We start from the raw sequence: 17200 nt of genomic DNA, 5'->3' as shown, positions 1-17200 counted from the left end.
AAACATGCGCCCCATATAACATAGTGGGTGGAGAGAGAGAGAGAGAGAGAGAGAGAGAGAGAGAGAGAGAGAGAGAGAGAGAGAGAGAGTTCTATTAACGTCCTTGTCGAGGCAAAGTTGTCCTTTAGGACAAATCAGATACATCTTCGATTACAATCCACTTTGGGTATCACCAAAAAAGAAATGTGCAAATAGTCATACTGGGCGTCTCCCATGTCGTGCTAGAATAGTCCTGATTCTTTGGTGGATCCTCCGTTGATGTCGTGGTTGCCCCGGTAGACGTGGGCGTTTAGCTCTTCCGAGCTCAATGGCTCTATCCACTAATATACCTCTTGTAGAAGTGGGCTCTAAAGTCTGTTGTGAAGCATGCTCATCTGGCTGTTGAGTCCCTGCTCTAAAGTAGTCAGTGATCTCCCTCTGTGAATGTCTCCCACTCACCCCGGTAGACGTGGGCATTTAGCTCTCCCGAGCTCAGTGACTCTATCCACTAATATACCTCTTGTAGAAGTGGGCTCTAAAGTCTACTGTGAAGCATGCTCATCCGGCTGTTGAGTCCCTGCTCTAAAGTAGTCCCCACTACGTGGTCTCCTCAAGAGACTTTCCCTGTGTCTACGCAGCTCTAGCAAAACGACTCTAGCCAACAGTCCAAAGCCCTCTCTGAATAGATAGTGAAAGCGGCCTCGTATCTCATAGTATACCGGACAATGACAAATGTGATGTAACTGTGTCTGGCTCGACACAACTGGCATATGCTGGCTTTTGTCGGTACTCTCCTAAATTTGCCAGTCTCAATCTCTAGCTGATGCGATGATGTGCGGATCTGACCAAGTATCCCATAGGATAAATGAGTGTCCATATAGGCCGGTTTGATCACATATCCATCCTTTGTTAGTTGAAGTAGATGCTCTCTATAGAAAGCCATCTTCGTGCCCAACTCTTGTACTGGCTATATCCATGTGCTTCTGGTATTCAGCTGAATCAAATCCTGACGTATTAGTCTAGTGGTCTCTGTCCGTGTAAGAGAAAGGGAGAGTGCATCCAAGGAGTATTGGAATGGAGGCAGTCTATCCATGCTGAAGCCATGTGATTGAAACCATGATGCCATCTGTCCATACCAACACGCTGTGTCCCCCTGTGGCTAGCCAAGCATATCTGTCTCTGGGAAGGTCCCATAATTATGCATGAAGGAAACTGATCTAGTAAGGGCCTCAACTATGAGAGGGGGGGCAGCTAGCTCAACTCAAATAATCTCATGTGGCACTGAGGCCTTAGCCCGAATCATCCGTGAGATCATAGAGACTAGAGGCCTCTCCATACATCTCCATACATCTCCATCCATCAGTGCTACCAGATCTGCCCGTGTGGTCCACTAAGGGCCCCCAAATCTGAACCCCATAGAGCATAGCTGAAGCCACTAGAGTGTCAAAAAGCCACAGCTTTGTTTTAGGTTCCTAAAATTGAACTTGCAAACACATATTCTCCAAACCTCCCAAGGTTGCATAAGCTCTCGTCAATCTAGTCTTTGCTGCTCTCCTCAATAAAAACGCCGGTCCACTGAAGGCTACCCCAAGATAGGTGTATGCATGTGTTCGAGATTCCTAAAACTGAACTTGCGAACCATCTTCGCCAAACCTCCTAAGGCTGCATAAGCTCTCGTCAATCTAGTCTCTATTGCTCTCCTCAATAAAAACGCAGGTCCATTGAAGACTACCCCAAGATAGGTGTATGCATGTGTATACTCCACCGTCTCCTGGTCATATGTAAAAGTAGGTGCTGACCTCCTGACCCATTGTGGTGTGGTGTTAAACACCATAACCTGGTTTTCCCTAGGCTAACAGACAATCCACTATTGTGGGCAAATGTGTACAAAGCATCTAAATGACGTTGCATCCTCTCCGGGGAGTCGGAAATCAGCACAATATCATCAGCATATAACAATAGTGGGATCCATGTCCGTGCCAACTGTGCTCCTCTATCACCATCCCTCTCAATGTAGTCAGCAACCTCATCCACATACATGCCAAATAGTGTAGGAGATAGCGGGCAGCCCTGTTTCACCCCAATAGTGGAGTGAACCAAATCAGAAATTCCCTGTCGAGTGTGTACATGCCCCACTATTGACTTGTATAGAGTCATGATCCCCCAAATCAACTTCCATATCTTGTAGTCTGCGCATCAATCTAGCTCTGGGCATTGTATCGAAGGCTTTGCAGAGTCCGCAAAGCAACAATAGAGCCGTCTCCCATGTGATCTCCCCTCCTCAATAATGGCTTTGAGTGTCAGAATATGATCAAGAGTAGAGAAACCTCTCCTGAAACCTGCCTGTCTTGTTGCCCGTACACCCTCTCTCTCTGCCCATCTACTCAATTGTTGAAGGATGGATGTGTACAACCGTGCCAATGTGTGTCCAATCATGATAGTGCGGTAGTTCCCAGGCTCCATAGGGCCCCCCGACTTGAAGATAGGTACAATCGTGGACAAACTCCAAGTATCATGTAGGCCCTCATAGATGGCACGGTTGAACATCACTACTAGAAGCTCTGCAAGTAAATCTCTGGCATGTATAAAATGCTCTGCTGCCAGGCTATCGTGATCATATGCTCTTATAGTCTTCATCCTGTCAATGGGTTTCTTTACCATCTCAGCAGTAAAGAAAGCACATGTGTGTGGGCATGGCTCTGGTGGATCTGGAAGAGGTGCCTGCCCCGGGGCTGTGTAGAGAGATGATGCATATTGACCCCATACCTCCGTAGAAGTGACGAACGGTTGGGGGGGGGGTACTCTTGGAAGTGTCACCATGCCTCGCTTGAATCCTGGCTAAAAAAAAAAATGATGTAAATCCTGCTCTAGCCGAGCTAGAAACGCCCTCTTCTTTCGTCGTACCACGTGCTTCCCTCGCCGCCCCCTCCTATCACTGCGAGCATCCTTTGCATTTTTTAAACGCATCCTCTACATACTCGCCTTTCTAACGACTTCTCTAAAATTCCCTTGGAAACTTGGAAACAACTTAGTACAAACCAATGACGAAGACTGCGCTAATCAAAGAACGTCTTTGTTGAGAAATCAGGTGCAGGGCACTGCTGAAGCCTAGCAGCCTGGCTACCTGGCTCCGTCGCATAGCCAAGGGCCGGACCAATGATGGCTGGCCATGCCGCTGTCCCCCAAGTGAAGGTCATATCTGAGAGGATGGAGGCCATCGCGCAAAGAATCGTGAGCCAGACTACTTGTGCGTGTACATAGTCTCATAAGCAGGGTCACAGAGTCACCACTAGATGCCCACTACAGGCAAACTAGACATACCCCTGGCGACCCTCTCTATGCGACCAACATCTGGAACACAGTCCAAGCCCACTGTCCTTGAAGAACGGCACCCTAGGGGGGTGCAGAGAGATTCAGAGGGATTACTCCGCAGCCACTCCTTAGGGTCCCGTGTTCACAAGCTCCAATCCCCCTCTGACTACTTTGTGAAGAGTTGGGTCAAGAATTCACTGACGGCAAGAACTCTATTTCTCTTGAAAGTGTACTCTGACACTAGGGAAGACTCACACATTTATACATGCTCTTAACAACAATGAACACCTCTAAATGTGTCAAGGCACCCATCCACACCAAGGCGTGGATCTCAAAGGGAATTTGCCAATCCGTTGGTATCACTGCCTTAGAGGCCTTTTGCATAGTTAACCCCCTCCTGTCATCATAAGGCTCAATTTGTTCATCTGTATATCCTCTGGCAAGCTTCTGAACTGAATCCAGCTATCCAAAACCTTTGAGCTCAATGTGCACCATGGGACCCAACTGAATACATACAATCAACTGCCTATGTGCTCTGTGCATAGCAAGGGATTCCAAATCACAGGTTGCCAAACTCCCAGGCCCTCATAATACTCAAACCATACCGTATGTCCCATTCTCTCCTCCATCCGATTCTGTATTTCTTTGTGAAAATTCATTTGAGTCTCTATGGGTCACTTGCTAGCGAGCCCCTCATTGGAAGGCAAGGTCAATAAGCCCGAGTCCATCCTGAGAGGTGGGTGTGTTGGTGCTCCCCTAAAATTCATTCTCCACATGACATTGCACAAGCCAAACATGCACATAAAACAACACAAGGGATAGACTTTCGACTCATCTCCCAGCCATAGAGCCTAACTAGCTCATCCTCGAGCAATGGAGCCTACGGCTACTCCAGGAGCTACTTGGACTTAGTGCCACGTCTCAAGGACTGGCGTCCCATACCACTGGCCCACACCGTAGCTTAGATGTCTGGCAGACACTGCAGAGGGTTATTGTCCAATCCTCCCTGCCAAAGAAAGACACATCAAACCCCAGTGAAGAAGTTCCTTTGAATGCTTGGGAGAAGAGGCACATTTTGCTGCTCAAGTGTCAAGTCAGTCTCACATGGCAGCCCACTACTCAAGTGAGAGTGATGACCAACCCAAAAAGCCTCACATCTTCTGTCAATGGATCAGTGCATCTGAAGATGCAGAAAACGTCGCAAGAACGTGATGACCTCTCTGTGAATTGGCCTCCTGCCCTGTGAGCGTAACCTGCTGTCATGTGCAAACTCAGTATCCAACAGGCTTATGTGAACCTCTCAGCCCAACTTCTTGAGCCGTGAGATAGCTAGTTATGGCATCTGCAATGAACAACAGCAGATAGGGTGCAAGGGGGCAGCCTTATCTGACAGATCTGAAGAATGCCAATTCAGTTGCACCCTTCTGCAACCAGCAACCGAATCATTAGCAGTGGTGTACAGCCAAGGAGCACTAGCTGAGGAACTCTAGCTTGGATACCATGCAACAAGAGTCCCCTTCCGTGGCTCGTTGCATCGAAGTATTTTGGGTACAATGAGCTTCTCCAGTAGAACTGGGTTTTGACAAGCGGGAGTGGACAATCCCAAAGCCACCCTTGGGGGCTGACACAATGAGAACTTTGATGACTAATACGCGAGCTTGAGAAGACCCAACACTAGGTGATATACCATACCATACCTTTACCAAATACACTTGGTTAGCCACCACCACCCTTCCAATTAGGGATGGAGGGCCAGAAGTAAGCTTGTCTAAATATTCTTGACGAGTGGCACAAGTTGGTCTTCTAGTGCAAGTTCAAGGCCCAGCTACCAGGCTAAGTTACGAACCGGAGACATTTGGCAAAGTCCATCAGAAGCCATTTCAAAGGAACTACTCTAGAGAGGAAGAAGAAGAAGAAGAAGAAGAAGAAGAAAACTTTAAACGTCGTAGGAACGATCCCAAGAGACCTCATAGATCTATCCGAGGCGTCACAAAAAAACGGTAGGTGCAAGCTAGTCCCGACATAAATTGATCACTTGGCTGTGCAAGAATAACACCTTACCATCAGATCTTGTGGGAGTGTTAAGGGCCCAGTATCTGGCCCCGAACTGACCCAGACAAAAGTTTGTACTGTTTCTATGTCCATTTGCATTCTTGATCCGGTTCCCTGTTTCGTATTACTATGATGAACATACTATGCTCTGAACAGCTTTCAGTTTTGGCAGCAAAATTAACTGTCCCCAGTAATGCTCCTTTGTCTAAATAGATCATGCTGATGTCAATTATGCAGGTATTAAATGCTGCTTGGGAAGCAGGCATAACTGTTTCAAGCGGCAATACACGACTTTGTCATGACAGAGATTACTACATCAAAGTTCTCACCGATGCAAAGCCCTTTGATGACCCTGATGGACACCATTTGGCCTCCTTTACATACTCAAAGCTTTCATCACCTTTACTGGAGAGATCAAATTTTGAAGAGTTCAAACATTTTGTATCATGTATGCATGGTAAGAGGTGACTTCAATTGATGTGCTTTCTTAAGTTGCTGATATATTTTTTATTCCAAAAGTCTGAGGAATATTGTAGGATATACAAAATCTTTTGTTTCTTTGGGTGCAAAAAGTGGGGCTTGTGACCCTTTGCATTACATAAAATCAACCATATACAAAATCATTTGTTTCTTTGGGTGCAAAAAGTAGGACTTGTGATCCCAACCCAAGTTGTTTGATGTTTACTTGCAAATGTTTTCACATGCTTTAATTGAAAAGAATCTTTCTTAAATGGCTCTTTAGTTGATTGTAAGCTTCATCTCCCTCTCTAGCAGAGGCCCACAGACCCTCGGAAATTGTCCAATTTCAACGAAAAATGCAGTATGTGTTCATCCTGAGTATTTCCAATACTTGGAGCCAGATCAATCACAAAGAGTTGTTTGTGTCCAATGCTTACCTCTTGTTGTTGGCGCAATGATATTTTATGATGTAAATGCTTACCTCTTGTTCTTTGAACAGGCTTTGGTTTAGTATAGATTTTTCTCTGGAGTATCCAAGGTAGAATTTGGATAGTCCAATACAACAGAAAAGCAAGAATATTATTCTTAACATATCTAAAGCTTTAGGGTGCCGCACCAACAGACCAATGGTATTTTCAATGGGGCTCATAGTGCTTGTTGAGGTCCATTGTTGCCGATTGTACCATAATCGTGCCACTTTGAAGGCATGTAATTCATCAGATTGGCAGGTAAAGTGCTTATGCAGCTTATTGCAAAATTCTGAAGGCTTTATTTTCTTCTTTATTGAGGATTGTGTATTGATATGATTGCTGCTTCTTTGTCCAGGTCTGATGCACCGCCCCATCGGACACTGTACACTTACACTTCAGCTTCAACCAAAATTTTAATTGTAAGAGTATCATATAATTTGATTTGCTTGTAGACAATCTTTACAAAATGGTTCATGAATGAGAACATTTGAAAGGAGAATTGTTGCTTTAATTGCAATGAGGTCGAGCACACGAAGGCTGAGTGTCAAAAAGTGCCCATTGCATTCTATTGATATCATTGTGTAGTATACAAGCAGTCCATGAAATCGGCTTTTGTCTGAAAACTTGATTTCCCAATGCCCATTGGATCTTTCCATTCAAAATGACCATTGACTGTGGATCCATGTCTAGACAGGCAGAGGGTTCCTGCATTGGCTCGCAACCATGCCATCAATTTATATCATTGAAAGGATTTCTGCGAGTAAATGGTAACATGCATAAGAGGACGAGGAAGATTGTGTGTGACCCACTACTCAAGGTCTCTTGGGAATGTTCCTACGACGTTAAAATCTCTCCTCATGTGTGTGTTTGTGTGGGTGTGTGTGTGTGTGTGTGTGTGTGAGAGAGAGAGAGAGAGAGAGAGAGAGAGAGAGAGAGAGAGAGAGAGAGAGAGGAAACTGGAATAACCTTTCTATCACCCAAGTCTGGTAGATTTAATATTAGGTCTTGAGTTCCTGACTTATCATCAGATAGATCTTTGAGGTCTCTTGGGAATGTTCCTACAACGTTAAAATCTCTCTTCTTGTCTTCTCTCTCCAAATACGGAAAAAAAATGTCGACTCTCCCTCACATGGGCCTACATAGACATGAAGATGACGCTTAGTTAATGCCCCTCAAGGTTTGCCATCAACTAATCAACAAGGTTTATGCAATGATCCATAGTTGCTCCCAAGAATTTCATCCTTTCCCAAGGCCTTCTGTTGGCCAAAAACAATGTATGTAGGTACCCTTTTGTGAAGTTGCCCAATATTGCTTTGAAGAGCAGGACAACTTTCGATTGAGCTATGGAAACCTTCATGAAGCTATCCACCACTCCTTGACCTAAGCAATTGACAAATGTTGCAGTGAATCCATTTTAACTAGAGTGGGTACCCTCTCTAGGCCCTAATGAGTTTTTTTTCAAGAAAATGTTGGATTGGGCATTGTAAATACAACTTTTATATATGGCCATTCTCTCAAAAATGTAAACGTCACCATAGACAACCAAGCTAATGTGCCTTTTGTCTAGTTTTGATTAACTACTTACCTCATGCAAAAGTTGCAAACTCTTGTGAGCTACTTCTTTGTTAGTAATTGTTGTTTGCAACTTTCCCTACTCACAAAAAATGGATGAAGTGATAGAATTGAGTAGCCAATTGAAATATGGAAAAGAATGGCAATGGACTTGTAGCCTAGAGGTCAATGTGGATGTGTGCCGATCCCCTGCGACACCTCTGAAAATCTTTCAAATTCAGTTGTGCCTCAAGGAAAGAAAATAGCACCCAATAATCTTTGCATGTGTTACACTAGTGGGATGGCTTGTTTCGAGACATGGCAAACATGTGCCAGGGTGAAGATTGTTACCTAAAAACAGTAATAACTCTTGTTTTAAACATGAGGGGTGAGTTTGAAAGCTTTTTTGAGATCATTGATTATACCTGGACTCCTTATACATTGGAAACAGTTAGCATAGCAAAATTGTGATTCCCTACTAAAACTGAAAAATCTCGGTTGTAATTTCATTGGCCCTTATATTTTAAGGTTAAAAATTTGACATTTTAGTTTTAAATCCTTGTACATTCCTTAGTTTTTGGGATAAATTATGGTGGCATTTCAGATTGACCTCGAAATAAAGGCAATGAAAGTTCCTTTTTTTTTATATGTCAATCAATGATGTTACTATGAGACACAAGTGTTGTGTGTCTTGAGCAACATCTTGATTTTTTTTATCACAATCAAAAATTTCCACATAGGTTTCCAAATCCTCTACAAGGACAAGGCACGGATTGATTTATACTTCTATAGCATAAAAAGGGAACAAATGGTCCTCATATAGTACCCCTTTGCAACAAATCTTGTTATAAAAAAAGAAGCTTCCATTGCCAACCTTGTTGTGTGTTGAATTGCAGTGTGAGTTTACACTTGGGACAATAGTTGGTCAGTTGTATGAAGAGTAACAAGAAGAGGCTTTGGCCATAACTTAAAATATGAAGTTAATATTTTATACAAAGTTGGTGTTGACATTGCGAAAACTATATATTCTATGTTTGTGGTGATGTAGTTTGCCGAGGACTTCATGGACATTACTACTTGTGAGGATCCAAATTCACTATCGGTTGATGTGAGAAATTGATGGGCAAATCAGCATCCCAAAGCTAAGTTTAGTTGAGAAAATACGCTTGAAGACCTAGTTTGACATGTTGAACAATTATAGTGGGTCCTCAAAGCATTTTAGAGTGTTCCGAGCTATGGTCTTTGACAAATTGCTACACATTGAGATTTGCTTCCTTTCCTTCTATCACATTTGTTGATTATTGCCATCTCTCTCTCTCTCTCTCTCTCTCTCTCTCTCTCTCTCTCTCTCTCTCTCTCTCTCTCTCTCTCTCTCTCTGTGGTATAACCTTTCTATCAACCAAGTGTGGTAGATTGGTTATGCCATTTCCCTCTTGAATAACAGGTCTCGAGTTCAACTCTCCTCATTGGACAGATCTTTAAGGTCTCTTGGGATAGTTCCCTACGACGTTAAAATACTGTTCTTCTTCTTCTTCACACACACACACACACACACACACACCATAGGCACGCCATTTTCAAATACTTGATTTTGCTACTATACTTGACTTTCCTAATGTGGTTGTGAAGAGAATTAAGAGAAAGAGGGGTGAAGAGATGATGGCTATCACCTAAAATGTCTAAAAGCATGTCTAAAACTATGGTTTATGCATCCTTTTCATAAGGAATTGCTCTAATTTTCCCGGTAAAGTTAATGACATATCTGAAACACTTAGGAATAAATGTTTTCCATAGCAAGATGTAAGGTCCATTCAAACCATACACTCTTATACAATAGGGGTGCAAACATATACATAGATTTGAAGCCACTTGCTCCTTATTGGATGTGAATCATTATCATTTTGTCATAATCAATATAGTTAGTGAAGATTTTGGAGTAATCTGTTGAGACCTATCATGTATTACAAGTCTCTTTACCTTTCATAACAACACTGGATGTTGTTCTTTATGATGATTGCACAAAACAAGAAAACAAGAAAACATTTCTAATTGCAATACATTTCTCAAGTTATCTACTTGTCTTGCGGTTTGTCACTATAAGGTGGTTGGTATACAATGTTGTTTTCCTTGTTCATACACCTCAACAATTCATCACCAAGTATAACGTGGGAAAAGGATGGGTGGGATGCAAAAGCCATGGCTTTCAAAAAAAGGAAAAGTCAGCATTATGAACTTTATGAATTGAAGTGTAATCAAACACACCAAATGCTAAATGGGTGAGAATCTTCCAAGACTTGAAAGAAGAGCTATGATTAGAATGCAAGAAATGTTAGATAGACTTTTGAGTACTATATAGCTTTATGTACACTGGCTCGTATTAGTGCTTCCACCTCGAATTCACTGAACATTTTGAGACATTTTATCTATTGCATACCCTCAACTCTAACTACCACAGACATAAGGGACTGGGATCTAGGGCCCCTAGTTTAAACCAGGTGTTGACAACAATCCCATGTTGTAGATCTTGTCGGCATGGCCTCGAGATTAGTTTTGTATCCAAGATTACTCTACCATGGAATCTCCACCCTAGATCTTGATGGGCACGATAACCATCCTTGATCCCTTCCCCATATGCCCGTGCTAGTTAGTTGGGAGGATTGCATACCATACCTTCTCAAAATTTACAATTCTTGTAATGACATAAGTTTATTTATCTTTGTGTTGACATATATTTATCTATCTCTTCACAACATAGATGCAAATAGGATTACAAACCGACCTACTAGACGATATTGTCCATGAAAAAACTATAAGATTGGATGTTGTATTTATAGGTCATTCAAAGCCTACAAATCAAACTATGGTAACAAGTTGATCAGTGCATTGATAGCAAGCAAAGACAGCAAGCTAATATTCAAACATTCTTGTAGTCCAGATGCTATGATACCAAGATAACTTGTAGAGGCCAATAAAAATGTGAGGCAGCATCCAATATTGTTGCAATTAGAGAAATTACTAAAATCCAATCAAATCGACTAGATTATAATTATACCCATTACCTCAAGACATCATAGTGTTCTCAAACTTGCATGAATGTCCATGCCAAAGCATGCTGACTCCATTGCGATGGATCTACCAAAGACAGTAAAGCATAGGTTTTCATAATATAAATCTATTTCTTGTGAAGTAGAGATAAAAAAATTACCTTGCTTAAACTCTAGTTTCTCACCAGCAGTGGAGAGCTTGCACTCTAATCTTCCATTTGTCACCACAATATAAATTACACTTAAATATATATGCATATTCTATTGATAATACATCAACAACATCAAGAGACTCATATTAGCATGGAGATATCATCATTCAATTTCTTGTTGTTTCCATTTGTATCGACAATATATGGTGTTCTAGCCTTTATAATGACAACATCTAGTTGCTTGAAAGAGATGCTAAATATAGTCCCAAGAGTCCAAGAGCTTGTCTTTTGCTTTATTTATTGTCATTCCAAACGCAAGCTTTATAGGAAATTGCCTATGTTTCATCTCAGAACGGTAGTCCCAGAGAGCTTGATGTAATGAAATTTATTCATGGTATAAGCTCTCTATCTTTGGAATTCTTACCATGATTGTTTTTAGCACTTATCACTTTGTCAAAAAGTGCTTGGCATATAAGCCTTTTTCTAATACATAGAATGCGTTTAGGATTCAAATTGTGAAGTAGCATGATCTGAAAACTTTCTTTTAAGAATAGTACATGCAATGGGAGACCACCACCAAGATCCAAGCTATTTAATAATTCTAAAGAATAGAATTGGTGAATCTGATCATTAGGGAAACAAATTGAGTCTACACTTAGATACTCTTTGCATAGAGTTTGGACTCTATAAAATGCCAAACTTTTTACTACAACTATTGGGAATGGTGATTTTGGCAAAAATGTGAGTGAGTTGAGAGTTAATTACACAAGACATTAGAGAGATATTGACACTAATACAAGTAGAAAATCATAAGTAGATTAAGATGCAAATGAGTACAAAGTGATGGCTAGTGCATAGGGTACAAAGTGCATACAAAGTCTGTAGCTTTGGGCTTCTTTTATAGAGTTGAGAGTGGGAGAGGGCATCTTGTGACCTAATCCATTATGTCAAGTGTGTAGGCTTCCAAAGTAGAGGGCGTTCTCACTTGTGATGGTGCAGATGTGTGACACAACCCAACAAGCCTTCCCGTGTGTAATATAGTAGCACCCAAAAGTACAAAGTTGTCCTCCCCAAAGAATTGTCAACTGGATGTAAGACCAAAGTCACAACATCCACCCCAGAGAATTGTCCAATTGGGTGTAGGATCAAAGTGTGCACCTCCGCTAGAGAATGGTAGGCAACTAGGTGGTAGGCCAAATCAAAATACAAATGGGGCTTTTATTAAAGGTGAAGTCCTCCTGCAAATTGTCAAAGTTTGCAGATGTTGGTTGCACATTGTCATCATCATTGATGCTCCTCCCCTTCAAATAAGTCCTCAAAATATTGAAATCAAATGCCAATGTTGGTGTGGGATGAGTATCATAGTTCTATGCAAATGTGTGTAAGGATGGTCTTACCCAATGTCGCGCAGTGTCTAATCCTACAAAGTTGATTTTCATGAAGCCAAATGTGATATGCTTTGTTTCAATGCAAAAAGTGTGAATGTAGAGAGCTTGTGCAAATGCAAAGACAAATTTGTGCATGGTGTTGGTGCTTTGTGGGGTTTTTACAATCATGAAATTGGATATTCCATACACATTAAGTTGTGCACTTGAGCTTGTATAGTGGCTCATGGAGCAAGGTTGGTGACCAAAAGGGGGCTGCAAGAATAAACCCTTGGGTACAAAGGTTGAGACTTCCTTGGGGTTCTTGCTCAAAAGCAGTACATAGGAAGCTGCTCTTATGGCGGGATTTTGGGCTTTGGAGCTCAAAAGGAAGTTATTGCTTTCTAGTGTGGGAAAAGACCCTAGCAAAGATCTCAAAGGAGAGACCCTTGGAGCTGGCTCCAATGTGAGAAGGGGGGCTCATTAAGGGCAAGCCCGAAAGCTTCTTTAAAAGGAGTTGAGTGTTGTGGGCTAAAGTCTGCCGATCGGACGACATTGAAGCCAACTCGCATTGAACATTCGATCGGCAAGTAGCAGCTTCTTGGAAGCAATCGGACAAAGAATAGGCACAATCGATCGGTTGATATCTATTTGAACCCAAAAAAAGAAAAACATTTTGCTTGATCGCGTGCTTGAGTTCTGCCTTGATGTCTTTGTGTGTGTGGGCACCCAAACTTGAGATATGCCTTGTGGCCTTTGACTTGAGCTCCTATAATTAGGAGATTCTTCACATGCCCTTGAGACTTGAAAACTTCTTATTCTCCCAAAAAATGCTATGAGCATTAAGTGCCACAAACGCCCCACACACACACACACACACACACACACACACACACACACACACACACACACACACACACACACACCTTCTTCAACTGCAGTTTTGCAGGTATTCCAGAGAGAAAAAGAAGCAAAAAATCTTGCCATTCCACTTAGCAATAATAAGACTCAATCCCTTGCAAAAATATCGTGCCGGGCTCAATGGAAAGCTCTTGAAGAGCACTTGCTCCACACACAAGTAATTCAATGTAATGCGAGGAGCTAAAAATTTACAAATTAAAGACGATAACTATGCAAAAATTACACTAAATGAAAGGGCTTATCATGCAAGGATTCAATGCTAAATGCGACTTTCGCTTCTCTTAGTCACACTAAAGGGTAGTGGAGCATGCTCTTGCCCAAATGATGATTAGAGAGTAGATTTGTTAGGAATGCAATCAATTATGCCGCTAAATAATGATGTAATGCTGGAGTTAATTAGGCCTAGGTGTAAACCATGATACCACATGTTGGGAACGGTGATTATGGCAAAAACGTGAGTGAGCCATTCATGATATGATTAGCGAGTTAATTACACAAGAGATTAGAGAGAGATTGACACTAATATAGATGCAAATGAGTACAAAGTGATGGCTAGTGCATAGGGTGCAAAGTGGATACAAAATGTTCCAGCTTCGGGCTTCTTTTATAAAGTTAGGAGAGGGCGTCTAGTGCCCTATCGATGATGTCAAATGTGTAGGCTTCCAAAGTAGAGAGTGTTCTCACTTGTGGTCTTGCGGATGTGTCACACACCCCAACATCAACATCCTTGTTTTTTGTGCAAGTTCCCTCAAGAAGCATGCTTGAAAGGAATATCACTCAAGAAGAATTCTTGAAAGGAATATCACTCAAGAAGCATTCTTGAAGTCAATTTAACATCATAACCTTATTTTTTTGTATGCACATCACCGTTGTTGATATCAAGAATTCATTTTGCAAATGCTCTTTTTCTCTATACCCTTCTACGTTGTACCAAACATATTTTTTGTTAATCTCAAAACTTGAGTATGATTCCAAATGTCTAAATGGCATAATGAGCCATCTATAATATTATTGTGACATCCTTGGGACATAAATAGTAATCTTGTCTAAAATCACCCTTAAACAATAATATTATATCACCAAACAACGCACCACTTTGCATTTTGTCTCTCATAGTCCTATCTAAGTCCTCAATAGAATATTAATGGATCATATGAGACTCATTATAGACAATCAATAACAAGATTAAAAAAAAACATCCTTCAAGTGTACAAGATGTACTTGTCTGTGGAGGTAATTGTAAACAACCAGCAACATGAGTGAGAGGGCACCTCATAAACCTTGCTCCACACTATCTAAACCAAACTCCAAGACCATATTGCTCCTCTTGTGACTACAGGTGCCAAACCAAACCCTACCATGTAGGTCCATAACTGCATAATGCAAAAATGTATGTGGGATACTACAACCCCAAAATTCTTTGCTCCTACCTTGTCATGTCTTTGAAGAGCAAAATGGATGAAAGCATTGAAGCTTATACATCCTACTTATCAAAGTAGATCAAAGCCTATGCAAAAATTTAATAGAACCAAATCATATGCATACCTAGAGATTGAACATAGTGTTCAGTTAAATTCACATGACCAAATCTTCTACCTGAAAAGGACTAGTAATACTAATTGAAAGATTTGTGAAAATCAAGTTATACTGCAATGGTAACCCCGGGTGTTGCCTTTGTAATCCAAACCTCTTGGTTAAAATCTATAATGTCAAATTTCTTGGTTAGACTCTGTATAAAAACTACTCAAACCAGCAGTCAACTATGACCAACACAGTCTACCATGTCCTATAGTGATGGGAATCAACTTGGGAAGTTGAACTTGTCGACTATCTGTAATGGAAATGGGTATGAACTTTGAGAGTAGCAGAATTAGGAAATTAAAGAAAGCACTTCTGTGAGAATAATTTGTGAGCATAGCAGGTGAACTTAATTGATGGTAGCAACATAAATATAGTATTTAGTTAACTTGGCATGAAAAATACTTTTGCAAGAGAGAGAGTTTAGAGAACATGACCACAGTTGAGGACCAGATTTATGCGGAGCCGGTCCCCCCTCCAATAGGCATTTGTATTATAGATTCTCCCATCAAGAGAGACTTGGTACAATACAATCTTTGTGTTCCTTGTGATCTAGGTGATGCAATGAAGATGGAAAGCTTCATCCATCACAAGCACAACATAAACTTTGCAAAAAGCAATAACTATCCCAAGCCTCAGTCCGAAGGCTTCAAACACCTTTGAAGGTGGAGAGAGCTAGCACGGAATGAGGGTAGGGAAGAGGAAGAAGAAACTTTCCATAGAAAAAAGAAGAAGTTCATCACTTATCATCACTCTTCTTGCTAGCATACATAATAGCATAGTAATGAAGATGGCAAGCTTAAGCATTGAAGGATGGTCTTGGTTGGATTTGCATTCCATAGCCAAGAGTGTTGGTGTAGGCTCTCAACTTCTCTACTACCTTGGAGAAGGAGATGGAGCTCTTGTACTTTTCACTTTTCACAATGAGAGTGCATGTGAGTGTATGGGAGAGTATACCCCCCAAGCTAGCCCCCTTCTTGCTTTGGTCGACCCCCCCCCCCTTGTAGCTCATGCTTGAAGCGCATTGGACCCCTACAAGCCTGGCCAATCACATGCAGGATATATCACAAGCAACAATTGTAGTCTTGGGACAAGTGTCCCCCTTTCCCATTTGAGAGAGGGGGCTTGATAAATTTAAAAAAATTAATTAAATTAACTAATTTATAATTGGACCCCTTGGGAGGCCAAACCAATAGGCTTTAGGAACACTGTGAGGGCAACATGAAGAGGAGCTTGAAAAGTTTCCTAAATGCTTTCTTTGTACACCAAGCTTGACTTATGTGAGGGTGTGTGTCTCTCTCATTTGGGCCCCTTTACCATTGGCCTCGTGTCGAGATAGACCCGAAAGCACATGTCTATATTCTAACCCTTGTTCCCGTCTATTCTCCCACATTAAATGATCAGTTTAATATGAGAAAATCATTTGGGTTGGTTAGATATTAGATTTTTATGACATTACCTCTCTCTTGAAATCATAGTCGTCCTTGACTATGAGGTAGAAGAGATAAAGCCTTAATCATTAGTCAATGTGTCTTAGCGGGTAAATGACCCCTTTTTACCCTACGACATCATTCCAAGATGGATGACTAATCCATTTGGTGCTTGGGAGACATAGTTGCTGCAAGCATGTCTGCTCTTTAGTCCATTTCATTCTCTCAAAGTAGAGTGACAAATTCTACTTGGTTTTTGAGAGACGTCGTCATCACAAAAATGATTCTAAGTATGCATACTACTTAAATTTGTGCACAATAAAAAGAGAACTAGTCTTATAAGACAAAAACATTGGTCATTCGAGAGATATTTGTACATTTTCTTACTCTAATGTAGCATTGTAAGCATTGACAAGGTTCATACTATCCTTAAGCTGTATTCCTTGCATTCATCTAGCATCTTCAAAAGGATAATTTTTGAACTTCATAAGATATCGTCAGATAATCTTACCATGTCGTAGTACCTTGTCTTCATGCTGAAGGATAGCTTCGGGTTGTAGCACCTCTTTTTGGTCTTAGATTTCGGGAGGGTCTTCAATGATTGGTTCACTTGGTGGCTCTCCTTTGTAGGGCTTAAGTAGGCTCACATGAAAAGCATTGTGTATGAGCCAATGGATGAGCAACTTGAGTTGATAAACCATCTCATTGATGGGCTTCAAGATTTGAAAAGGACCATAGTATCTGTTTGCTAGTTTAGCATAATACTTTTGATGGCCTGTAAGATTTTTGCTCGTCGTTTGCCTTAATCGAGCCTTGGGAAACTTAAGTAAGACCCAATCGTTTTCTTTGAACGTTAAGGCCCTTTTGTGCTTGTTAGCAACAGCTTTT

General features: G+C 41.3%; 1 protein-coding gene across 1 annotated transcript in view; it reads left to right on the top strand.

Annotated features, from left to right (window-relative positions):
* LOC147431383 (beta-amylase 2, chloroplastic-like) overlaps positions 1–7223 on the top strand; it is a 70547-nt gene extending 63324 nt beyond the window's left edge. Inside the window, exons 11-13 of the mRNA XM_086493999.1 lie at positions 5581–5800; positions 6302–6530; positions 6628–7223. Coding sequence (XP_086350125.1) covers positions 5581–5800; positions 6302–6318 — 237 coding nt within the window. The 3' untranslated portion in view covers positions 6319–6530; positions 6628–7223. The remainder of the gene's footprint in view (positions 1–5580; positions 5801–6301; positions 6531–6627) is intronic.
* Positions 7224–17200: the final 9977 nt, after the last annotated feature.

The sequence above is a fragment of the Adiantum capillus-veneris genome, chromosome 21 (assembly GCF_014529385.1).
Source record: "Adiantum capillus-veneris isolate H3 chromosome 21, ASM1452938v2, whole genome shotgun sequence".
NCBI classification, from domain to species: domain Eukaryota; kingdom Viridiplantae; phylum Streptophyta; class Polypodiopsida; order Polypodiales; family Pteridaceae; genus Adiantum; species Adiantum capillus-veneris.
Note: the sequence above shows the minus strand (reverse complement) of the source record. Positions and strands in the feature narration are given on the sequence as shown.